This window comes from Orcinus orca, chromosome 3 (genome assembly GCF_937001465.1).
Source record: "Orcinus orca chromosome 3, mOrcOrc1.1, whole genome shotgun sequence".
Taxonomy (NCBI): Eukaryota; Metazoa; Chordata; class Mammalia; order Artiodactyla; family Delphinidae; genus Orcinus; species Orcinus orca.
Window position 1 is genome coordinate 136105204 of NC_064561.1, and position 12187 is coordinate 136117390.

Here is a 12187-nt window from a genome sequence, read left to right on the forward strand (position 1 = left end):
CTACTTCCACTGAGGCCAACTACTGCAGACGAGTAAGTTTATTTTCATCCATTATTACACTCCTCAGTCAGAAACTATCAGTCTGGGTTCCCAGAATTTAAAAAATGAAAACAAAAATATACAAATACCTACACTAATATCTGCCTATTAAATTTTAAAATTCAAAGGGTGGCTTATACACGAACTATATTTCAATAAATAAATAAATAAAAATAAAGTCAAAAGATGAATTGTTTTCCATGAAAGGAAACTTACCTATAACCCTAGTATAATCTTCTCAAAGGACTGAAAAACTTATTTTTTTAAACACTTTTTTTTTTTAAAATAGATTTATTTATTTATTTCTGGCTGCGTTGGCTCTTATTTGCTGTGCGCGGGCTTTCTCTGGTTGCGGTGAGCAGGGGCTACTCTTTGTTGCACTGCGCGGGCTTCTCATTGTGGTGGCTTCTCTTTGTTGCTGAGCACGGGGTCTACGTGTGTGGGCTTCAGTAGCTGTGGTTCACGGGCTCTAGAGCGCAGGCTCAGTAGTTGTGGCGCACGGTCTTAGTTGCCCCATGGCATGTGGAATCTTCCCGGACCAGGGCTCAAACCCGTGTCCCCTGCACTGGCAGGCGGATTCTTAACCACTGCGCCACCAGGGAATCCCCTGAAAAACTTATTTTAAGCTAGTCTCAATTTTAATATTAAATGTTATATGCTTTCTCTAGGAAGGGCAGATGATTACTTAGACGGAGGTTTGTATCCCTGGCCTATACAAATACACAGGGTACTTAAATGTCAGGATTAAAGAAAAAGGTCCTATATACTCCAAACATTCCATGCAAGTTACTATGGCTTCCTAAGATTTCCTGAGGTAACATTGCCTGAAGAGACACACCTCCCTCACAAAAATTGAGTCTAAAAACAAATTTGGCAGGGATATAAAGCAAAAGATATGGCGATCACTCTTTGTTCTGACACTTACATGAGCAATCTCAGGCTACTTGTTAACCTTCTCGTAGCCTTTCTATCCCCATCTATAAAAGGGATATAATTTTTCAGGATAATCACAAGAATTAAAGGATAGACAAGAAGAGATGCTAGGCCAGACATTTATTAAAAAGAAAGTACTTTAAAAAAAATTTTGTATCACTAATCAAGTATCTAAAGCTGCCTCAGGAATTTGTAACTGCAAAACTCATCCATAAATATTTAGTGAAAGAATGAATTTGTTTCAAAAAAGTACCAAGGTAACAGAGAAAGGTTTTTTTAAAACTAATATTAGACAGGATTTTTTTAAACTTATTAGAACATTTCATAGTATTAATTCTTAATTTCAAAAGAGAACTCCCCATTGGAAAAAATCTATCAAACTTTGGGGCAAGGCAGTAAAAATCACTTGTGCATCCCTGTAGCCAGATATTCTAAGTCTTGGCATTAAGTGCTTTCCTCACCATACTCTCACCATCAGACTATAATTCACTATAACAGTTCAAATGAGGACTACAGTCCCATCTCTCTCTCTCTCTCTCTCTCTCTTTCTCTCTCTCTGAAATTTTAGGGTCCTCTCTTCCTGCTGCACATCCCCATACCTCAAAGGCAAGATACTGAAAATCAAATTCATTCCTTCCCTCAAAAGCAATTCACCTGTTTTTCTGCCTTCCCAATATGTGAAAGGGAAAATTTTTATATTAAATCAAGGAAAGAGAGTGAAAATGGAGAGTAACTTTATGCATAAGAGTTCTGAATACCAGGGAAGCTGCATGCAAAGAACAAGTGACTGACTGCACAAATCACAAGTCTACCATCATTGGGGAAAACTACATCCAGTGAAAGAAATCGTCTTTTAAAAGTAGAGAATATTTTTATGTCAAAAAATGCCCATAGTAAACATACAAAAGGTATTTTTAAACTGTTTAGATCACACATGAGACAAATGTAAGACCTTTTACTATCACTGACAAAAACCACATGAAAACAGTAAAAAAATTTTAAAGAAGAAAAAATACTAAACTAAGAAACTGTGGAGAAGTAACTTACCTGAACAAGATGAATAAGTGTTGTCAAAATAGCACATCTCAACATATTGTGTTCTTCACTCTGCTTCCAAAGAAGAGGCAAATACTGTACCAAACACCCTACGTATGGTCGTATCTATCACAACAGGAGTAGAGGAAGCAAAAGAATTATATTAGTAAAGAAGGCGACTTACTTCAAGAAACACTGACAGACCTAATAGGTCCCAGGCAGCAAATATTTAATATTTACTAGATGTAATGTATTAAGCACATATCCTTTTAAAGATAAATTAGACATTACATAGAGACACAAAGCTCCATGGTAAATATTAACAATTTTAAACAAGTACCAAATTTATTGCATGAAATAAAATTTAGGAATAGAAAACAACATACTGAAGCCAGTTATTTCTTTAGAATTTAATAGAAAATGCTGTTACATCCCGGTTCTTTTTAATAAAACAGATTATCTAATTGGATATTATACTGTCTTAAAAAGAGTTAGCACTTATTCATTCAACAATTACCTAATGGCATCTTCAAAGTATCAGGCCCTGAAGACTAGGCACCAAAAAGAAGAGGATATAAAGGTAGACACACAAATCCTTACAATGAAAAACAATAAATGCAAGGTGAAGGTGTTCACAAGGTATGGTAGAAACACAGGAGAAGAAACTCCTCTTCAAAGGATAAAACTGTTAACTCCACTATGGATTAAGCTCACCAGTTTTAAAAATATGCCCTTAAGCACAACACAGCTTGACATTGAGCTTTTTGGAAAATGAAATGGATCCACACAGAAAATGGACACAGTGCTCCAGCTTCAGGCTTACAGTCACACAGTATTTGGAACTGATCTGATGAGAGTACCCTTGGTGATAAAAAGAAGTACTAGACTTTCACAGCTTGAGTACTATCTATCAATCCCACGGATTAAAATTAAAAAAAATGCTCCCAAAAAGAGTAAGAGTTTCTTTATTCTGCTTATAGAACGTCATACACTAAAAGGGTAGCCAGAAAAAACTGTAGGATTTCTTCCCCCCGGGTTTGGGGGAGGAGGTACAGAAAGATAAGAAGTTAAACATTTGCCTAAATATTTCAGTGAGATAAAACTGAATAAATATTAAGAGACTATTTATATATAAATTCTCAATCATACTATTAAAATATTTATTGAGCACTTAATTTTGGTGAGCACTTAATTTTGCTAAGTGCTCTATCTCAAAGATCCCTCCAATTAATTTATAAAGGCAAACCAATTAACACATAAAGACACAGGTTTCAGAGTACCTAATGCATTCATATTCAACTAAAAGCAGCATATAACAGCATGTTCTACTGATAAGGAAAATAAACCAGCTTTTGTTTTGAACAAATTAGAGAGAATACTTTCTAAGGCATGGAAGAAAGGAAGTATATGCTATGAATTATAGATAGGGTAAGTAACAAAACCAAAGCACCCAATTACATTTGAAAGTCATGAAATATTTATATCCCAGTCCTAGTTATTCATTAGAATATATGATGTTCTAAATTAAAATTAATGCTTCAAAGACACTATTTCAAAAATCACTCATAGATTCAGTGTTGCAAAAGACAAAAAAAGAGTTAGCGAATCATCAAAAAATCTACAAACAATAAATGCTGGAGAGGGTGTGGAGAAAAGGGATCCCTCTTGCACTGTTGGTGGGAATGTAAATTGATACAGCCACTATGGAGAACAGTATGGAGGTTCCTTAAAAAATTAAAAATAGAACTACCATACGACCCAGCAATCCCACTACTGGGCATATACCCTGAGAAAACCATTAATTCAAAAAGAGTCATGTACCACAATGTTCATTGCAGCACTATTTACAATAGCCAGGACATGGAAGCAACCTAAGTGTCCATCAACAGATGAATGGATAAAGAAGATATGGCACATATATACAATGGAATATTACTCAGCCATAAAAAGAAATGAAATTGAGTTATTTGTAGTGAGGTGGATGGACCTAGAGTCTGTCATACAGAGTGAAGTAAGTCAGAAAGAGAAGAACAAATGCTGTATGCTAACACATATACATGGAATCTAAAAAAAAAAAAAAAAAAAAAAAAGGTTCTGAAGAACCTAGGGGCGGACATAGAGAATGGACTTTAGGACACAGGGAGGGGGAAGGGTAAGCTGGGACGAAGTGGCATGAGAGAGTGGCATGGACATATATATATACACTACCAAGTGTAAAACAGATAGCTAGTGAGAAGCAGTCACATAGCACAGGGAGATCAGCTCCATGCTTTGCGACCACCTGGAGGGGTGGCATAGGGAGGGTGGGAGGGAGACGCAAGAGGGAGGAGATATGGGGATATATGTATACGTATAGCTGATTCACTTTGTTATACAGTAGAAACTAACACACCATTGTAAAGCAATTATACTCCAATAAAGATGTTAAAAAAAAAAGGGCTGGCGATTAGAAAACAAAGTGATGACATGAAAGCCAAACACATTCCCTTAGGGCAGGAGGAAGGTGGTTAAAAAATACATTATTAGGGCAACTGAGGAAATCTGAATATGGACTTGATATTAGAAAATAGTACTACATCAATGTTAAGTCCTCTGAATCTAATCATGGTTATAATTAAGAAGGAGAGGTCTAATATACTGGGTGAAGTGTCATGATGAAATTAGGTGAAGAATATATGGGTAGTGATTCACTGCAACTTATCTGTACATTTAAAATTTTTCAATGAAATGATGCGAAATAAAAAATACTACGCATATACATTCTGAAAATGATTATAACATGAGTTTTTTGGTAGACCAATTATCAGTTATTTATATAATATTTAAAAAACACGTGGAATTAAGAATGTTTTATAGACATTGGGCTAAATAACCCTATAACAGAAACTGAACCACAAGCATTAAACAATTGAGACGAAACAGCTCTCATCTTTTGGCACTTCTCCAAAGAAAACAGAATGGGGGGCTGGGGGGGTGCCTACTATGAGCATTATAATTATACTCTTATGAGTTAGTTCATTCTAGATAGGGAGATACCCACTTTCATTCATAACACATTAAGAAAAACGTGATATATACACTACTGTGTATAAAATCAATAACTAATGAGAACCTACTGTATAGCACAGGGAACTCTACTCAGTGCTCTGGGGTGACCTAAATGGGAAGGAAATCTAAAAAAGAGGGGATATGTGTATACGTATGACTGATTCACTTTGCTGTATAGCAAGAAACTAACACAACATTGTAAAGCAACCATACTCCAATAAAAATTAATTTTAAAAAAGGGGAGAAAAATACTTTGAGACAATTAAAAAGAAAGAAAAACATGTGAAAATCAAATATGTGACAGCCTAAAAAATGTTTTAGCAAAGGCTCCATTCACAGGGGAATTTAAAAAGTAAGTCTCTAATGAAACCTCATTTTAGGTAACATTTTCAACCGAACATTTACTATTTCACGCTGGCCCTTTAATTTTTAATTTTGTTCTTTTCCTTTAGAAATGCTTAAGTCCAAAGACTATCTACCTGACATTACACCTGATGATTAACACATTTTTCCTGACTGTGCATTTATGGGATCCCTGCACCAGAATAATTTAATTATAGGTTTTCAACTATGCTTTTTAAAAGTAGAGGAAATATAATCTTCAAATAATTGCAAGCTATGGTATAAAAATTGTGAGTTCCCTAAAACTTCAAAAACTATTATGTGTCAGAAAGCACTGTTGTAAGATGGCTCAAAATGTTTGCAACCTAGTAAACAAAAATCAAATTCATATATAAATGATAGCTGAAGGATATATAAATGATGGTGTTATTCAAAGGTTAACACGGGAAAATGTTAAAGAATCTACTAAAAACATTTTTCGTAACCCTTTCCTACCTGCATTCTGAAAACAAAAAGTACTACTGGATAACTATATCTTATTGCTATTTACTAATGATATAGACACCTGAGCTGCTTAGGCTATTTGTGTTATGAAAGATGAGTATGGATAAAAACAAAAGCATTTTTAAATTTACTAAGCAAGAGTAATGGGGGAAAAAGGTTTAAAGGTTTGGAGAGATGGGGGTAAGAAAATACATTTCTAAAAGAAGAAAAAAAAATATTCTTTAAGAAATTCCCATTAGTCAGATGATATCTAAATAAAATTATAAAAATGTGCCAAATCTTTCTTATATAATCAATTTTTAAACAACTTATTGCAATTGTATGGTGATCTAAAGCATACAGAACATCTGTAATAATTTCGCAATCATGAAATCATTTTTTGTGTTTGTGAGTTATCTTTAACTTTACCATTTTATACATGGGGACACGAGGTTAAAGACCTTGCTCAAGATAAAGAGCAGAGACAGGGACTTGAAATAAGTTTAAAACAGTCTCAATGACCAAACTCTCTCAATGTTGTTTATAAACCAATATCAAAATGAAATAATGTAATTAATGTAATAAGAATCCCAAGTGTTAAGAAAACTGTAAGATATTACTACTTTGAGACACCAGGACTCAGATCTGCTGAAAATGATCAACGGTCACTCAAAACTGCAACTGCTGTTAACATACTATAATGCTGAGTTTGAATACTGTCAATGCCACTCAGATGTCTGAACTTCGGTAAGTTTCTTAAAGCCTCTAATTTTTTGAGATAATACGTTCTAATTCCCACCCAAAGGTTTTTGTGAGGATTAAGTAAGAAGTAAATGCAAATCATCTGGCACAGAAGTTGGAAACTTGTCATTACTCAATAACTGATAGCAATTTTCATCAACTGCTTTAGAATTAATAAACAGGTTCAAGGTGTCAGAATTCACTAATGAATTCAGGAGCAGTCTTCAGGACTGTGGACTCGAGGTACTATCTTTCCCTAATACCTCACAGATTTACTCAGCGCTTTTCAAATAAAAATATGCACTGGTAAACTTGGATATAAGAAATTACAGAAAATTATACTGTGATTCCTGGATTATCAATTTTTCACAAAGATTAGGAGTGATAAGGGAAGCTGAATACAGTTAAATAATAATCTACTGTTAAGAACTTTACATATCATTTTTATATTAAACCAATCATGGATATAATGTGAACTAGACTGCAAAACACACTCAATTTTTAAGGTACAAATAATAGACTTCTGCGAATATTTGCATTTGCTGACAGACACTTGTGACTATGCACTCAAACACACTAAATTTTAAGAAGTATTATTAAATATAAACTGAATTTTCTAAGAGATATATAATTTTGCTTTCTAATAAACACCTCTACATTGCTGATCCAAGTTTTTATTTTTTAATTTTAATTTTCTTAGGTCATTTTATAAAAACTCAAGCATAAATGTCAATTTTGATACATAACTGAAATCACAACCTATGAGAATCATTTTAATGATGTTTTAACACTTAAACAACATATATAAAGCAAAGATATTAATGAATTCTATATATACTCTACTTACTCCTCTAACATCTATTTTCATGCTTTACAACAAAATTACCTGCATGTTTACTCTTTCAATCACACAAGAAAGGACATGTAAAACATGCATCTTTGTGTCACATTCTGTAACTTGCTGCAGTAACTGAAAAAGTAGTGTGAACATGGTTTCCAAATACTGTAGGTAAAAAGAAAAAATAAAAGTTTGGAATAGAAATGTAAAAACTTTTACATAATGAAATAAGAAATAAAACTAAATCATAATATCAAAGCAATACAAGACAAATAGACAAAACCTTAGCATTACCTATACAACTTCAAAATGATCAAGGTGCCAATATTTAGGGCAGTGATTTTTTTCTTTATTGCTGTTAAATGTGTCCATTTTAGAATTTAATTCATCTAGACACTGAGTAATGTTTTCAGAGGAAAACTGTATCTAAACGTTTTATGTATAAATTTTATACTGCTAAACCCAACTTTTAACAGTGCTTTGTCATTGGTTTTCCACATATGCCTATTGTTCTGCAAAGTCTACTCATTAAAGCAAAAGGAATGCCATTATTGCAATCACATACCAGCTGTCTCATGTGGCCCTTAACATATGCTGCGCAGAGATATAAACTTTTGTAGATAAATACTTGTAATTCTAAGAACAACAGAATATTTCTGATTAGGAAATCGAAAACAAAAATCCTATGTCTGGCTTTTAACTCCTACATCTTGAAAATTATAGTAGGAGTTAACAAATCACAGGATGCCAGATACATAAACATTTGTTCTTTCACATATCTGGTTCATTTTTATATAGATTGGTAAAACATATTTCTTTCATCCAAAAATACCTAGTGATTCTTTTATTAAAGAAAAATTTCTGCTCTACAAGTTTTCCCATCTATGACCCCATAAGAAATATAAGTAGACATTTTATCATAAAGTTTTCTTCTTGTTTAGTCCTCTCAAGAAAAACAAACACTAACGCGCCAACCTTACTGACATATTTAACAAGAGCTCACTGAGTACCAATTATGTGAAAACACCACGCTAGGTGCTGAGAGTTGAGTGAAGGAAAAAAAGAAATGAGTAAGACTTGGTATTCTGCTTTTCAAGTAATTTGCAATCTAGTGTAGGATAGACATACATACACAGACAACAGAGGGGGATAACCTAAGGATGAAAAGTAACAGACAAACATGAAGTGAAATTACTGTTTTATAATTGTGAGAAAAAAAGTTCAGCAGTCCACTCCAAAATAGATGACAAGATAACTAAACAAAAAACAAGCAGAATAAAAGTAAACTATTTCAAATTAAAGTTACCAATAAAAGCAATCACTTCCAAAAAATCTAATACACTTTTCAATGCAACTTTAATAAATAACTGATACTACATATATAATTTCAGCTATAAAATAACACAACATTCTAAAAGACATAAGCAGAAATTGTTATAAAACCTAGAAATAAATATTCTTACCGGTAGAAACTGATCTGTTCTAAACTCAAAATCATCAACAGGTGAAGAGCAGTTAAGGAATACTGAGAATATATGAAATTCAGAATATATGAAATTTATCAGGATAAAGTATATGTAAAAACCAAATACAACAAACCAATCCAAAATTACATTTTAAACTACCTCATAAATTAATTTTAAAAATAAGTAACAATTTTAAATTGTTGTTAAAATTCTTTGCAATGAAGTGTTTTAAAAGTTTTTAAAGGATATTTAACTTCAGAGTGGTAGCTGTTTCAATACGGACCTAAAAGAAAGTATACTGTGAATTACGAATCATTCTAGAATTACTAAACATCATTAATAATGAATGACAAAAAATTTACTGCAAATCACTTTCTCTACTTAAAGTCACAGAGTACATTAACATCTAGAAATAAAAGGACATTCTCCTTATTTAGCAAGGACTAAAAAGAAAAAGTAAAATAGTGTCAATTCCCACCCTTCTCAGTTTCCCATAATTTGCTTAAAGGAGTCTTTAATCCAGTGAGTGCTTCCAGGAAGAAAACTAATTTGCCATAACACTGTGGAGAGTGTGGCACTGAGAGAAAAGAGTGTGAAGATGGTGTCAGAGGGAAAGGGAAGGTTGAGAAGCAGAGAAGAGAAGCAGGAAAGCAGGGTGGGCTTGGAGAAGCCGGTGGATGTGTAAGTGAAGAGTGAGGGAGGAGAAGAGAAGGAAGAGGGAGGAGGAAAAAGCACACAAATTCCCATTTGTAACCTCAATTACAGGAAGTCCCTGAAATAACCAAAAGATAAAGTCTGATATTTTCTAAATCCCAAAGTTCACAAATACAGAAAGGTTTGTACAAGCTCTTAATCTTGCCAAATCACACTTTCTTTGTATATCAGCATGTTACCTGGGAAAATCATATCATGACAGCATAATCTTCCTATTTCTTTTAGAGTTTTACCTGTGACTTGACCAGCTAAATGGGCATGGGCTACCACACTCAGTTTCCACACCAAGTAACATGAACTCAAGCCATGATTAAATGCTATACACTGCTCTGTAAAATAATGTATCTAAAACTTTTATTTCCTGGCTAAGAGCCATTACTTTCTTAGATTGCTGCTATGCTTCCCACACCTGTAACAGCAACTGGTTTTTCCTTTGCAGCCATTTTCCACAAAGAAACAGTTTTGATCATTTTATAGGAGCTTCTGAGGTCTTGAGGTGCTGATTAGGCATATTCATCAAATGTTAAGTACTCTAGTTCCAAATCCACAGATTCTAAGACCTAGAGTGCAGATGTTTTCTCACCTGCCTTTTCTTTTTATTCACTGTTTCTAAAGGTAATATGAATATTTCTAGATTTTTTAATGATTTAACAAATGTGCTGATTATCCAATACATGCAAAGCACTATGCTAAGTGTTCTACTATGAAATGACCTAATGAAAAGATGACATACTCATGCAATTAAAAATATTCAACAAAGAACTATAACTCCCAGGCATTGTGTTGGGTGCTGTGGGAAAAAATGCTGAGTAAGACACACCTAGTCCTTGTCCTCAAAAAGCTTACAATCTAGCAGGGGAAAAAAACACCCAGATATTAAATAATTATCAATAAAAATGGCTAATGTGAAGAGCTTAAGAACAGGATAATCCCCCTGAGGACATGAACTATTTCTAGTCATCTTCAAATTGTCAGCATTTAGTACAGTGTAAGGCATATAACTGGCACTGTGGCAATAATTTAATTCACAAACACCAGGACTTGAAAGTGCCCCCCAAAAGGAAATCAAACTGTCAGCACACTAACCCTTAAATCTCTCTTGATCTTCCTCCACAAAAGGACCAGAGATGCATTTAACCCATAACGATGACATTTACATAAATAAGTATAGGAAAGAGACATCTGAATGAAAACTATCTGTGTTTTCCCTCCTAACAAAGGGAAGAAGTCAGTGCAGTACTGCATGCAGAGAAAAAGATGAAATTAATCATGATGCACTCTAGCTTAACTGCAAGACTAGGAAGCCAGATCATAAGGGAAAACAAAAAGCACACAGTTTAAGAAAAGAGAGAAGCATTTAAAATATGACAAACACAAATAAGAACAAAATTAGCTATTCCTGAGCTATAAAAGAAATAGGAAGTACTTACTGCATAGAGACAATGAACTTTGCAGCAATTCACAAGTAACAGGGAAAAAAAATCAGGACCTGAATTTACAGAATGAATAGTTGGGGACTGTGACAGAAGATTGGCAGAAGATCTTCTAACACAACTTCCAAGACATGATTCAATATATACTTGATAAATAAATGCAAGAATACGAAACAAAACAAAAACAATCTTCCCTTAACCAGACTCCAAACATAACTTTTCATAGAATAAACCTAGTTTTTTGAAGGAGAATGAAACCCGAAGTATCCAGAACCATATCTAGACTGTAACTCAGCCTGAGTCTACCCTACCCCTTCAGCTGAAACATCAGAAAAGTTCTAAGAAGATAACAAACTAATTCCATACTGGGGCAAACAAGTGCCATCAAGCCATCAGAATCATTGGAAGAATCCCAGAGAAGCATGACAGCAACAGAGAAATGAACAAGAAGAAATCACAGGTCAACACTACTTCCAAAGAAGACTGCTACATAAAGGCAAGAGTAACCAGAAACTCCGGTGTCCAGCATGAGAATGAGCCTTGGCATAACTGTCAGGGTGGTTGATTTGAGTTCTAGGCTTGGAGCAGCCTAATGCTTGACCACTACTACAGCCTGCCCATAGCAGTGAAGGGAATTCCACACACTAGAGGAGTGAGCATGCAGCTGGGACCTGAAATAAATGGCAATGTCTCAGGGACTTAAGACCACCAGGAAAATATAAGTAAGGCAAACATGAGAGAATAATTATGAAATAGATTATATTTCTCTGCTGAAAAGAAACAGAATAATAATTTTATAATGTTTTATCCTTATCTCTTAACTCTTTCAATAAACATTTTCTAATTTTCTGATTCCATGCTAGGCATGGAAAGAGATACTAATATGAATAATATTATCCTACTCATCGGCTCTTTTATTACTTGGTACTATTATGGTACTATTTTTACTCTATTATGCAGTCAAGATCACTGAATTACATATTTTCTTCTGAAATACACATGTAAATAACTTTCCTAAAAGGATAAAAAGCACCTTCCATATTTTCATCTCCTTTTAAGAAAAACATTCTAAAGCTCATTTTCATATAATATGGATACCACACACATCATTACAA

General features: G+C 33.9%; 1 protein-coding gene across 10 annotated transcripts in view; it reads right to left on the minus strand.

The window, feature by feature from the left end:
* The window catches only part of IPO11 (importin 11), a 263491-nt gene that overhangs the window by 163047 nt on the left and 88257 nt on the right, over nucleotides 1-12187 (minus strand). For all 10 annotated transcript variants that reach the window (XR_004486171.2, XM_049707903.1, XM_033437895.2 and 7 more), the window contains exons 17-20: nucleotides 9175-9208; nucleotides 8923-8963; nucleotides 7508-7624; nucleotides 2020-2133 (exon numbers count right to left, since the gene is read on the minus strand). Coding sequence is in view for 9 of the 10 variants with exons in the window: in XM_049707903.1 (XP_049563860.1) it covers nucleotides 2020-2133; nucleotides 7508-7624; nucleotides 8923-8963; nucleotides 9175-9208 (306 nt within the window). In the remaining variant the exon portion in view is untranslated. The remainder of the gene's footprint in view (nucleotides 1-2019; nucleotides 2134-7507; nucleotides 7625-8922; nucleotides 8964-9174; nucleotides 9209-12187) is intronic.